At 46.2% G+C, this 14077-nt stretch overlaps 3 protein-coding genes and 1 non-coding gene across 4 annotated transcripts; 2 read left to right on the top strand and 2 right to left on the bottom strand.

Moving 5' to 3' along the window:
* Window positions 1–170: 170 nt before the first annotated feature.
* On the top strand, window positions 171–954 carry EV420DRAFT_1748730 (uncharacterized protein). Its single transcript, XM_060480259.1, has 2 exons — window positions 171–764; window positions 828–954. Exon 1 carries the CDS (start codon window positions 388–390, stop codon window positions 736–738), a length of 351 nt encoding a protein of 116 aa, XP_060329509.1. The 5' UTR covers window positions 171–387; the 3' UTR covers window positions 739–764; window positions 828–954.
* A 3209-nt stretch (window positions 955–4163) lies between these two features.
* Window positions 4164–4260, bottom strand: EV420DRAFT_t157. The gene has a single exon. It is a non-coding gene; the product is annotated as a tRNA-Gly (tRNA).
* A 4574-nt stretch (window positions 4261–8834) lies between these two features.
* On the bottom strand, window positions 8835–9422 carry EV420DRAFT_1271739 (uncharacterized protein; the record flags this gene model as incomplete). Its single annotated transcript, XM_060467661.1, has 2 exons — window positions 8835–9099; window positions 9145–9422. Coding segments are annotated over 2 exons (543 nt in total), but the record flags the coding sequence as incomplete, so codon positions are not given.
* A 563-nt stretch (window positions 9423–9985) lies between these two features.
* Window positions 9986–12021, top strand: EV420DRAFT_1621088 (major facilitator superfamily domain-containing protein; the record flags this gene model as incomplete). Its single annotated transcript, XM_060475653.1, has 11 exons — window positions 9986–10208; window positions 10265–10342; window positions 10400–10517; window positions 10567–10647; window positions 10717–10837; window positions 10892–10944; window positions 10992–11262; window positions 11325–11448; window positions 11499–11607; window positions 11856–11897; window positions 11919–12021. 11 exons carry the CDS (start codon window positions 9986–9988, stop codon window positions 12019–12021), a joined length of 1323 nt encoding a protein of 440 aa, XP_060329507.1.
* Window positions 12022–14077: the final 2056 nt, after the last annotated feature.

Raw genomic sequence — 14077 nt, 5'->3', positions numbered from 1 at the left:
CAAGTCCGTCCTGGCTCAGGTCGCACACATCTGCTCGGACGTTGTGAACTTGGTCATAAGCGCCTCTGGAGGCATTCATACTCTCGATAGAGTCAGTATGCCTTCACTCGAGCACGTCGAAGTCATAGGAGATACACGTGCGCTATATTGCATCTCTGCCCCTTTCTCAGCTCGTTGAAAATCGAGAGTAACCCTTTTGCCGATGTACTTGGCCACCATAGAGGGCCTCCTGTCTTACATTTTCTCCATCATTCAAAATGGTGGATCCGTGCATTGGATATCACTTGGTATGGGAATATTGATGACCTATTCGCTATTTTATCGCATATACCTTCACTCGAATCCCTCAAATGCTCTATCGAGTTCAACCTGGCTTTTCTTCAGGAGATGAAGTCCCCGCTGTCGTTGGCTCCGAATTTGCATACCTTTGCTCTGCGATACCACAACGTCGTTCGTTTCCCGCATGTCAGACTCAGCCTTGACATGATCGAGTCGAGGCTCGCAGGTGGAATTCTGAAGCGCGCAAGCATTCACCCCGTAGGAAAGACCTCCATCAAAATGTTCGATGAGCGTCTGGCCGCCATCAATGCTACGCCGGATGTTAAAGTCTGGCTTGAGGACGACAGTGGATCATACGCAGAGCTTGTGATGCCCCCTATTGCTGGGGAGGATTATGATGGCGATATCTATATGCTGCAAGTTAATAGCGGTCTGGTGACAGAGGATGATCTTCTATGAGAGCATCGTTGATGTTCTTTTTCTGGGTAAGAGATTGGTGTATTCTGGAATCAGGATCTCACTCACGCGTATGCATATCGGCTTTCTAGACGCGTTTATTTTCTCAAAGAATGATGTATATATAATCTACTATAAACCAATGTTGATGCGTTACTTATGAGTCCGACATGACTGATAGAAGCTAACTCGATGTTATATCAACCAAATAGTTGCCTGCGCATTTCTTATATACATGACGATAAACGACATTATCGGAGGGAGATAAAAAAGGAAAACAGCGTGTTCTGCTACGCCTTCAATAAAAGATAAGCACCAAAAAAGGGAGCATAAATTGGGGCGCTTCTCAGGAATGACGCATCGATTAGCACTTACTAATGTCATCGACCGTATTCAAGGCCATACTGCTTCATTTTTTGCGCCGTTGAGTTACGAGTTTCACTAGAAGGTGATGCCTGATACAAGCGGGTAAGCCAATACGCGACAGGAGAATTGGCTCTGGAATCATTCGAATTGATATGGAGGATGCATGAAGATCATCAGGAACTGGAGATGGCTCGAAGCGCATGGCTGTGATCTGAGAAATGGGAAATGAGCTGTGGGAATGAAAGAATCAAGAAGATATTAAGTTTGAGGGATGCGGTAATAGGTAATTCATAGTTCCCATGCCCTTCCGTCCCCCACGACACGTAAGGAGATGGTCAAGATGCGAAATAATAAAAATATTTGCAATAGGCTATGCGTCAGAGACTCGTAGAACATAATGACACGTGCTTAGTATTAATCACCTTTGTTCTATCGAACGTGCAGCATCGTCGTGCATCCGAGTCGGTTGTCGTAGGTATGTAGTTCTACAACGTTTGACAAGCACGGTTAGCTTTCGAATCAGGTCCTGAAATCTGGGTAGGTGAGAACTTAAACAACGTCCAGAGAAGAGCAGAATCAATGCTTCTCGAGCCAAGGCTTTCCAGTCCCCGTTTTTACCCCCTTCGACGCAAATCAAGCACGTCTTTTCGCCTAGCCAGTCGATCCTCATGACATCACCATCCCATCATGCACTAAACTTCGCACATCGTGTTTCCTAGGCTTTCACAGCTTTTATTTGGCGTGCGCTCCGTGCCCTATGGCAGGTGTTTCATGTGCGAAACTATTGGGAGATGAAAACGACTGTCGATATAGTATGGAACCATGAGACGAATAAATGTCTTGTTATTGAGGAAGAGCTTCCGGCAAACAGACCGTGAAGGCAGGATGCCACTGTACGGGTGTACCCTCGTGCTGTTTAAATACGAAATTCAGCCTAGGCCGATATCATGGCTAAGACGGTCGGTTCCACGAAATAAATAAGACACTTGCTTCCCGGTAGCATGCCAACTTGAACAGAGAGAATGTGCATCATTTTCTTGGCACCCTTTATAATCATTAGAAATTATGTGTCGGGACTCAGGATCAAATAGATAGACAAGAACTGGGACGTACTTACCACCTAAGACCCATAGGGCCAGAATGAAGACAGGGAGCAGGGCAGGACAGCTTCCGGATCGACATCCGGCAGGCCGGATAAAACAGTACGATGGCTATGAGGTTCGCATTGTCAGAATGCTCGTGAACCTCGGGAAAATGGCGAAGCTGTGCCTTGAACAGCCATAGGCTCGAGAGTTTGCCTATGACGTGAATCCAGTTGCGCATTTCCATACGAGCCGGGTGTGAATAACAAGGTAGGAGCTAGGCGCCTCATTTTAAGGGTATTCATTATGTCGTCGTGTCGTCGTGTTCGCGTTTTCAAACGGCCTATCAACATTTTAACAAGCCGTCTAGGATATGAGAAAAGAAGCTTCCGCGGATAAGAAGAGCAAGCATCGTGGATCGTCCCTCAGATCCGTAAATAAAGGCTCCTCGTGATAGAAAGAGAGCTTTAGCTCGAGGGTATCCCAGTATCCGACGCCGTATGAAAGCACTCATTGACCTAATCTGTCTATGACCGTCAATGTCTGATGCTGATCAATAAATTGTGACTGATGAGGATTTTGCCAATTTGGATCGCAGACTATGCTGGCTACGAACCTACCAAGTATGTGCGTAGTCCGAGCATCTGGTCCACAGGCATGCATTATTTCAGTCTATGGCTTCCTTTCTACATGGTCGCAAAAGAACATACTCGACTTCCATGCTAGATTCAAACCGTCAATAGAAGAAAAGAGCAATCCCTTGGCAGTCCCACCAGGAAAGCTTCAAAAGCAGACACTTTGCACTGGATACTTGGTGTAAAGTCCCGGTGCCGTAGAGGAGAGGAGAGGAGAGAGCACATCTCAGATCTCAAGATTTCATGCACAAAGCAGAGTGAGACGAGCGAAGAAAAGATGATGGCCGATGACAAAGTCGTCCCTGTCCAATTTCCGCCATAAGCTGGATCAATGCAAGGTCAATAGCAACCGCCACCCAAGTCGTTAACTTTAATGTTCAATGGAGTTGGTTAGTAAGTCCATCGGCGGTCCAAAAAAATACATCTCGCCAATCTTGACAGAGACACCGACGACCATAGGGAATCGAACAACTCTGTATGAGAAACGGTAATCATTTCACCATTTTGTAGGATGGAATTAGTGTTTCCCTGGGAAAGGACTTGCTCTCGAGCGAGAATTACACATGGCGACCATGAGGTGGCCAGAGAACTCAGGAAGTGGAAAACTGAGACCCGGATCGATGGCTAGGGGTGGAAATCATCGAAGGTACGGGTGAGCTTGTAGGAAATGAGAGCGTTGAGAGAAATGATCCTGAATCGAGGTCACTGCGTGGCGCAAAAAGTCTTGTAATAGTGCCCGTCTATGCACCGAGTGGGATTCGAACCCTTTTCACTTAACTGATATGTGAACCATATAGTCATTGGTGCGACGTGGGTGTAACATGTTAGAGTTAATTCCATCGGGTGGATTCTGTGTATATGTGTCTGGTTTGTTTTGAAAACTGCTTTTCAAGATATCGCGTCCAGGTGGGAGAGGGGATTCATTCACCTGGAATGCGTAAAGGATTGATTGAAAGTCTGTTCGGAATCCTTCCCATGTATGGCGAGAATCTTCACAGATCGGATACTAAGAGAAGGAAGAGCAACGTTGAAGAATGACTGGATTATATTCACTGTAAAGAGTCTAAAGCCCATTTGTGGCACGTTTCAGAACACAGCATAGGTAGAGAACTGTACAGTAAGTCATTTTGTTCACAGCCAAACGATCAATACTAGCAGATCCTGCCTGAAATTCGGTCTTCGCAAGAGTATACATGAAAGTATGCAGCAAGGAATTGACCATGTGAGAGGGTAATCCTGGAACCGCACCTGAAGGAAGGTTTTGCAGATATCAGTGAATCGTATAATTATTCTGAGTTCCGGAAAAAGGAAAACATGAACAAATTCTTCAGAAGAGGTCCCAACATACGCCGAAGGGGAGTCGAACCCCTACCGCTTGCTCAAATGACTAAAAATATCTTGCAGATGGAAGGCAAGCATGATAACCGTTTCACCATCGGCGTTGTCCATTGCGGGGCGTAGACACCATCCACTCGCGTTTGTATATTCCTCAGAGAGAGCTACGAAGGCAGAATTTCAATAGGTCTACCCCCCGATAATTTCACTCTAAACAGAATCATGCTTCTGAAAGCCCCACTCCTACCCACCTGGACACCGGCGAAGCACATCTTCTCTAGATCCTCCACCCCAACCCCACCGAGCTTCGTACACCGCACTCTGCAGGCTCTCAGTACTTCAACTGAGCGCGTGTTCCGTTCGCTAAAGCGTCGCATGTCTACAGGGTAGCATAGCAAGTCGGTTTTCGTTATTGAGAGTCTATATCGCAGAGCAGAGCAAACGTCGTCAAATTCCCTGGATTGGTCGCAGTGTGAGCGTAGGTATATGTGTCCATGTCCGATGATAGTGCGAACGTCACTTTGTAGGATGTTCAGTGTGAGAGTATGCATGTTCAGCAGCTCCGGAGATGCATACGATACATGGTCTAAAAATGTATGTGGGAGAGTGTTAGTTTGGTTATGTGGATGCGTAAGACGGGCGTATGTTAGGTCCCTGGAAGCTTCTTTATAATGCTCAAAGGCAGACTTGTGAGATAGATAGGGTAGTGCGCCATGCTGTGAGTAAGCGAATTAGCTTTCAGTATGATGTGTAGGGAAACTATCACATGTGACAATCGTACTCGTAACTGACGAGATGGTGTTCTCCCGAGTCGTGACCAGATGATGAAATGATGGCATCTGTGGAACTGCTTAGTGGACGACGAAAGAGACTGTCAGTGTGGCATGGAATCGTGCGATGAATGGATTGCCTGGCTATGGAGGAAGAGCTGCCGGTAAAGAGACCGCGAAGGCAGGATGTTATTGTATGTGTATACCCTCCTCACACCAGTTAAATACTGTATTCAACACGGAAATGTATCAAGCCGAATTTTTTGCCCGGTGGCAAACGTCAGAATGACCTGAAGAGAGGGACAGGGCATGTCCATTGATGCAAGCATCTCAACGCGGTTTCAAGGTAAATAGCTAACTGACATGTCGGAACTTCCAGGCTCGCCTCGAGTCCCAATCCACGAGAAGAGATGGCTATAGGCATCCATTGATACAAAGAAACAGGAGGAATGCGCTGTCCATCTCGAACGTACACTGTTATGGCGAGAAAGTGGGGGATGGAGACAATCCGCACCAGAACGAGCAACAGGTAAGCTTGATATCGTCGCACTTCCGGAAGCCCTGGAAGGAACTAGAAATTGAGTGTCAGTACCGAACACGTAGATACCGACTAGGGTGTACTTACCGCCTGCCAAAATGGGATAACTACTACAAAACGTAGAGCAGGAGGCCGCAGGAAACCAGGCGAACGAGGATAAAGACAGTGGTGCCTCAATGTTCGCAAACCTCCGGACTAATGGTGAAGCCGTGCCGCGAATAGAGATGAGCTCGAGAGCGTGCTTTGGCAATCCTATCGTCAGACGACGGTCGTGAAATGGCGGCGTAGATTCTGCAGCATAGTTGGCTCCATCGAGTAATGGAGAGCTCCTAGTTTTCATCTCACAAAGTTCCTCTTATTTCCTAGCTGCCATAGTACCAATTCCCCAGTATACCAGACCTAGGAACAGGCGTAATATCAGGTGAAGGGCATAGACGTACGCGGAATTGTTGGTCCTCTGAAGTCTGAGGATGTCAGTGGAAAATGGATTCCTCCCTGACCTGAATTTAGAACGTCGGTGTGTTACTCAAAGATCGTCGACAGATATGTAAGACCTACAAGCAATTGGGAGGCGAGGGCTCCACAGATTTGAAGAAGCGTGTATTGACATGCATGAAGAGCATGGAGTACCACATAAGCGAACGGAATAATGGTGCGGTGGCAGCAAGGATATCCTTCTTGCTCAGACCGGGGCCGAGTACAGCAGAGCAGAGGGGAGAGGAAGAATGGTGCACCGAGCGGGACGGCAGGAGATTCAATAATTAATTCGTACTGCGTCTCTGTCCCATCGTAGTAAATAGGGCTGCTGAATACCTGCCAAGTCTGAATAGATTGATCGAGATTTTCTTATAAGATAAAGGAAGAAAGAAAGCGACGAATACTACTAATCCATCAGAGCGCGGACTTCAAGCATTGATATAACTCACCTGCGCGCGCTATTTCCTGATGACGAATATCATAATGATCCCCAGGGATATACGCACTTTCGTCAAGGATCAATGTCGCAGGTTCCGAGAGTACAGGTCTACGGAAGATGGTGGCTATATGCGCACCAGTGTTAGCTGGATTGTCGTGGAAGGGTTGAGGTTACCGAAAAGGGACGTCAGGCCGTGAGAACGCTGGTATTGTCATATCGTCAGTCATGGTTGTGGAGTTGCATGGCATATGACATGATGCCATGAGCGAGGGATGGATGATGTTGTCGGAGATCAGGTGTACTTGTTGCCTTCGATACGTTCCGGTTTTGCGGCATCCTCTCAACAGCACAGCTTATGAGACGAAAGCCTTTCGAAGAAAGGAAGAGTACGCACATAAGACTGACCCGCGGAACACGCCAAAGTGTCCCGAAATCGGACGCCGTTCCAATTATAGCACGCGGACATTCTTCCGCCACGAGTCGCTAGTATTTGTCCGGATTCAGGTAGTACTGTACTATTACGACCGGAAGTTCAGCCGGTGTTAGGTGTTAGGACAGTAGTTCATCGGAATGTTAGTTCATTTTCCTTTTTGGGTGTGTTCTTGGAGAAAATAATGATTGATAAGCCCTATATATGGTAATTTCGTAGTTCAGAGACCCCCGTTAGGCGTTAGGATATATGAAATAAGTTCAGTTCGAGGGGGTCTGTTAGGCGTTAGGTGAACTTCCGGTCGTAATAGTACAGTATACGCGTGAAAGTATCATGATATAACCACTAGCTCTGCGAAACCAATGCATGGTTCAATTTAGAACTCCAGCTATGGCTGTATGTACACGTACCAGAAACATGCCCTATTCCTCTGAGCTGTCTCGCCAGCACTCGCATGTTACACAAATATCGGCCGTGTCCTTCATCGTCGGGAATTAATCAAAGTTTGAGTTAGACATAGTCTAAGCATCGTCACGGTACAGTCTTGAGGTCAATGTCGCCACGCTAGAACAGCACGATGATGGAGGAGAATACCAACAGTCTTAGCAGGTGTCGGTGAAGCTTGGACAACGCTTAGCATCGTGTATGAATGTTTGTACGTCGTAAATGTCCGGAGACCCAGAAGGAGGAGGAAGGACTGAAGTGGTGAAGGACGGGGCTAACAAAGTCCGATTTGTGTCGGCAGATCAATACACGTGATATCCGGTTGCCCAGGGCCACGTTGTCCAAACGTCGTCAACGTCGAACGTCGAACTGGTCTAAGTACGTTCTCGGAATACTTAACGCTAGTTGATCGCGCGCCTGGCATACATTTCTCCCATCCTGTCGCGCGATCTCTATATATCCTTGGGATATAATCAGGACGAAGAGACACGACTATTTCATCAGTGTCAATATAATCTCCAATAAAATTCTCGATGACTTGAATGAGACCAACTTCTTGTGTCTGTTTTTTTGAATGAACCTATTCTTCTCGCAATTTTCAGCCTCTTTTTCTCTCCGTACACAGCCATTATCTCACCAAGTCGAGCACGGAATCGATGAATCCTCAAGTTAGCAGATGTGCCATCTGCGTCCCAAAACGACATATAAAGGAAATAAACACACACGCTGCAGGGGATCGAACCCACCTCATGTGTAGGAATGGTAACCGTTGCACAATTTTACCCTGTCCTGAAGCGAATTGGTCGATGACAAACCACAGAAATCTTTGGAGTACGAGGGATACCATACGGAGGCCAGTATTTGAAAATTGAAAGAGGGTTATCTCTGGGGAAAAGGGGGGAATTTCCAGATCTCGTGTGACGAGCTCCGGTACAAAAGAGGCCAATCGAGGAATTCATCAATGTACTGAAAGGGATTCGAACCCTTCCTCGATTCCACGATACTTAATCAGTTCTACCATCCGTACCTGATGTACTGACCTTGGAATCTCGATATTACACGGTACACTGAGGTCTTCAAGGCTATCATTATGTCATAGCTAAGCTGGGCTTAGAGGCCCTCCATCTCGTAGTCATGGAAGAAGGTATTGATAACAATGCATAAAATATGAGCAAAGGAGCTCGAATAAGGGTCACTGTGTAGCGAAAAAGTAAAACTTCAACAGGCATTACCAATGCACTGGAAGGGAATCGAACCCTTCTACTTGTGCATCGTGTTGTCCAGAAGTGTGCGATATCCCCGCTAGGCTCGTCTTACCAGTAGACCAATTGTACAAGTGCTCTTTCACAGATATGACATGTTGTTTGTTCAAATCAATTTAGGCGTTCGGGTTGTGAAGGGGCCTCTCAGCTTTTAAAGAACTTACACAGGATACGAGAAGATAGCTTTTGTGCATAGGAAGAGTGCGCACTGTCGACTATCCTACATATCTGGAGGGGTTTCTCGTGATACAAAGAGTGTTTTGGGGGGAAAGATATCCGTGCGAAGGAAACTCAATGATTTCTCAACGTCGATTTCAATGTTCAACTGAGGTTGTAGGCCTTCCGGGGGTCCACAATAGATATATCCTGCCAATGTACATCGGGACACACCATAAGGAACGGAACCGTTCGGTACGTATTGAAATTATAAATAGTGACCATTTCACCATTTTGTACAACATAATTAGAGTTTTCACAGGAGATACCCGGATAAGAGTGTATCCCAACTGTGTCAGGTGCCCCGCCAAATAGCTCCCGGAGCCATTGAACTTGTAATAGTGCGCTGGTACCGATAGGAATTAATTTACTCATCAGTCTCTTACTGTGAAGGGATGATTGTAGAAAGAGAAACTCACTGGGCATCCTCTCAGCAAGCTCTTTCTGCGTTGCAGCCATGAAACCGCAGCTTGTAATTAAACATGTGACGTTCTCCTCTTTCATCAGTCTTGTTCCCTCTTTAACAAACGCGTCTACCAACGCCATTTGTCCTTCCCTTCCACCCAGCACTACCGTCTCCCGGATGGCTACTTCGACGATGGATATGACTACTGGATAAGTGTACGATTTCGGATTACCGAAATCGCCAGGCAGCCTGTAGAACTGGGTATTCAGCTGCAGTACACCAAGTTTTCTATTTGACGCTATGTCGGATTGAGAAGGTGCAAGAGTTAATCGTTCATCATGACTATAAAAAAACAAGTACCTTATCTCGGCCGATCCTGCGGATCCCCCGGATACACATCTCAAGATTAGCGATATTATATTTATCTTTCATCATTTTGCGCTTTTTTGATGTGCTATATTCGCTGATACACTTAGAAACTCAGCAGAAGGGCATGATCCTTCCTATCTCCTTCCATCTATCCCTTATCTGGTTGGGATATGTCTACCTTGGATCTTCCCGACGACTGCTTTTACCGCTCAGTACTCTGAACTTCTTCTGATCATAGTACGGACCTCAAGTTTCCTCTTAGAACCTAGCAAAATGACGAATACTCACTATTACACTACGGCTGGGTAGTTTATCCTGCTTCCTAAACTTTTCCGGTCCTATCTTAGACGTACCTATCGCATTGCCTGCCTTGATTATGGAATTATCGTCCACAATAGAGTGGCCAAGGATCTTCTCCTCCTTTTCAGCGCCTTTCACATAAGAAGGAGCGCTTTTTCTATCCAGACACTTGGAACTGACAATGGCACCGTCCTTGGACTCAAAGCCTGACCGCAAAGACGATGTCGAGTCAAACGTCCCCGACGTTGCTTATGGTCCCAATGGAGAACCCAGTCATAACATCGAGGGTTATTACAGATTCGACCCCAAGGTGGAGCAGAGGGTCGTTCGGAAGCTCGATGCGAGGCTTATGCCGCTTATTTTCTGCCTGTACATCTTCAATGCCATCGACCGGTCAAATTTGGGTGAGTAGTTGTTGGGTACACGATGTGTCAATTCGCTGGTGTGTAACGTCTACCAGGCAATGCAAAGACGGAGGGACTGGAGACCGACCTTCACTTCCATGGGAATGACTATTCGATAATGCTTTCAGTGTTCTGTGCGTGACTCTTTTTAGGCTATACGTTAATCTATCGTCTGACTGAACTTTTTTTAGACATACCATTCTGTACCCTCACCGTTCCGGCGATCGCACTCTCAAAGAAAATCGGGGCTAAAGTGGCGCTCCCACTCTACATGTTTACTTTTGGCGGACTGTGTATGATTAATGCTGCGTACGTCACCTCGGACAACTTTGGTTTACGTCTCTCATTCATCGTTTAGGGTCAAGAACTTTGTTGGCTGTCTGGTCGTGCAGCTATTCCTTGGTGCAGCAGAAGCCGGATTTGCTGTGACCATCATCTGGTATCTGACTACTTTTTACACGTTTGTTTCTCTTTTCGTCTCTCTCGTGCATATCTAATACATTACTAGGCGTGGTGAGCTTGGAAAGCGTGTCGCTGTGTTCTTCTCAGCGCTTGCTTTTGCGGGCGGATTCTCTGGGCTGATCGCATACGGGGTGTTTCAGCCGGATATCCGTCTTCAAGGTTGGCAGGTACATGAATATATTTTCCTGATTCGCAAACCCCTCACCTATCTTTCTTAATAGCTACTCTTCCTCGTCGAAGGCGCTGCAACTGTCTTCTTCTCGATCTTGGCAATGTACGCTACTCCTCCATTTTCCTGGTGCATTCGTGACATTTTCACAGATTCATCCTGCCCGTAAATATCGACTCGGCGCCCTTTTTCTCGTCAGAAGAAAAGCATGTCGCATGGACACGTATTCTCCGTGACTGGTCTGCAGTCATGAACGAAAAGCTCACCTCTCAAGCTTTCTTCGCTCCCCTCAAAGACTGGAAGCTCTACGTTTGGGCGTTAATCGCCATCTGTTATGGAGTAGCTTCTTCGTCGACTGGGACTTTCCTCCCTCAGATTATTGGACGAATGGGAAAGAGCAACTTGACGACGAATCTGCTCACGGCACGAACTATCGTTGTCATTTTTATAATTTTGGATGTGCTGAGCGAGTGTCACATATATAGGTCGCACCCAACTTTGTCGGTGGTTTTGCTGTGCTACTCACAGCAGCCTCGTCAGATTATTTCCGAGAGCGGTCGTTGCATATTGCTGGTACGATGACTGTAACGATGATCGGCTTCATCGTTCGTGCGTCCATCTTCCTTTCTCATATCATACGCCTATTTATTGGGGCTTAGTTGATACCGTTGACGTATCGAAGACTGGTATTCAGTACTTCGGTTCCTTCCTATTGTGTCTTGGGGCATTCACGCCTTCGACCGTTTTCCATGTGTGGCATAATTGCAAGTAAGTAAAGGTTATTTGGGATGTGGATGTCAACTGATCAAGCTACCTCTACAGCGATGCATCAGAAGTCGGACGTGGTTTCCGTACGGCGCTTATGACATTCTTTGCAAACTGTGCGTCTCTTTGTTTACAACATAACTCTTCCTCAACGCCTAATCCGTGTACTTAGCTTCTGGTCTTATTGCTTCCAACATCTTCATGGAGAAAGAACAGCCCTAATACAACACCGCCCTCGTAGTCAACTTTAGCTTCCTCGCTGTGGGCATAAGCCTCGTCCTCAGCTTGCGTACGTATATGATGCTTGACAATAGGCGGAGGAACAGGGCTCAGGGTGTGAACTGGTCGAGCAAAGACGTGCCGACGGCAGCGCTCGCTGTCGGCGTGGCGAGCCCAGAGTTTAGGCATTTCCTTTAACAAAGGATGTTCGTTGTCTTTAGTGATACCAACCATTGACTGTACTATGCAACTCGCAACAGTGTCCAAAAATCTGAGGCCATTCCAATTATAGCATGCCGACATCGTTCCCTTGTGTGATGAGCGGCCTCCTAGTGTAGACATCCGTCACAACCTGCTGCCCAGTACATGCACGCTCTATGGATATTGAATACATTATTCAGCATGCCGTCCCTCTGAGGTAAATAGACACTTCAACCACGCGAGACACGACGAAGGAAAATAATCTCAGCACGCGGCGTTGACTCCTTACCATGATCGGTAGGGTGGAATACAGGTTTATCCTCGTTTCAAAGGGAGACAGCGAACAGAGAGGAAGATAATCCACAAATACCTTTGCAGCACGGAACTTGGAGAGAGACATATACGGAGGCTCCAGAACCGCTAGAAGAGGACACGTGTGATCATGAAAAATGAATGTCAAGAGGTTCGTATGACAATCACCACTGCAAAAGAGACATCCCACTAAGAATCCGGATATGGGATTTGAACCCCCCCTTGATTCCCTAATAATCAGTTTCGCCGTTAACTGACCTTGAAATCTCGATGCTACGAGGTGCTTCAAGACTGTTGTTTAAACTCAGAATAGCTGTTTGACCAACCGTAGCCGGTTTCATTGGCGAGATTGTTTATCACAACTTCCGATTATCGCTCTCTCCAATCATTGGAGCTCTCATATGCTGCCTTTTCAACACCGGAAGTACGGTCCAAAAAGCCATAATCTTTCTCCATTTGGCACACCATCTGGAATCGAACCAGTATGGAACTGTGAATTGTAACCGTTTCACGGTTCCAGGGCACAAATTTAGGGTTTGGAAACGTTCTTGCACAAGGATCCGACAAAGATTTATGAAATCAGAAAGCTGAGGACGTAGATACCCTTAACATCATAGATAAAAGAGGTACGAGTGATCCATCCGTAAAATAAACGTTTCACGCAAGACTGAGAGACTCTGATTACACCATTATTCCACCGAAAGGGAATCAAACCCTTTCTAAGAGACTGATACATCATAATCGTATGGCAGTCAGTGCATTGTGACTTTCCCTGGTGAAGCGGACTCAAGGTTAACTCAGCCTGCAGCATTTCACGTCAACAGGGAATCCATGGTTCGTTGGCTTGTAAAATTAAGTATTATTTATTGCGATGTCGTGCTGAGACAGGAAATCATCCCTTCTAGAATGTGGTAAAGGATCGAGTAGTAATTCGAAACGCGCGGTGAGAACATGTGAACAGAAGGCCGGAGAAAGATTGGATCATGATTGTAATTAATCCATCGAAATTTCTGTGAATCACAAGGATTATTGTGCGAATAAGGTCATGCAACAGCTTGGAAACTCACCGGTCAGAACTTGTCTTACGACAATAATATACCACAGCCCTGAATGAGGTTGGTTCATGAATGATGTGCCTGGAGGAACATTAGCATCACCACTCAGGAATTCAAAAAAAAAAGAAAAACCTCACTGAAGCTAGATATGTACGCTGAAGGGAGTCGAACCCTGCCGCATGTGATAATACTTCATCTATCTTCGTACTAGAAATCCTGGCTTGTGTCTGTAAATCAAGCACTTTGACCAGGGAATGAGAGCGTAAAATACATTTAGAGGCCATTCCATCATCCAGAAGAGAATGCGTTGAGCAACCTCGCAGTCAAAGACAATATGAAAACTGTATGAGTGCTTGAATAACGATCAGTGCGTGGTACCATATGGCAGAATAGATCCAAGATGACTCCGTCATATTGCACCGAAAGGGATTTGAACGCTTGCATATAACGATATGCAGTTTCTCCGTTAGTACTTGATATACTTCTAAATCCCAACACAACAAGGTGAGGAGATATCTTCTTCAATAAATACTATGGTTTCGAAAAGTCGGGCCGTCCCAAACTATCAGGTGACTTTCTCTCCGGGAAGCTAAACTCATGAGAATACCATCAAAATCTCACAACAAAAATCGAGGATCTTCTTCTAGAACTCTGAGTAGGAGTCGAACCTACATTGTATACGACCT

The sequence above is a fragment of the Desarmillaria tabescens genome, assembly GCF_030435595.1.
Source record: "Desarmillaria tabescens strain CCBAS 213 chromosome Unknown EV420scaffold_22, whole genome shotgun sequence".
NCBI classification, from domain to species: Eukaryota; Fungi; Basidiomycota; class Agaricomycetes; order Agaricales; family Physalacriaceae; genus Desarmillaria; species Desarmillaria tabescens.
The sequence above is the reverse complement of the archived record's forward strand: the minus strand, read 5'-3'. Positions and strand labels throughout refer to the sequence as shown.

Bases quoted from the DNA above. Each gene is read 5' to 3' on its own strand.
- EV420DRAFT_1748730 (XM_060480259.1), top strand. From the start codon at position 388: ATGAAGTCCCCGCTGTCGTTGGCTCCGAATTTGCATACCTTTGCTCTG.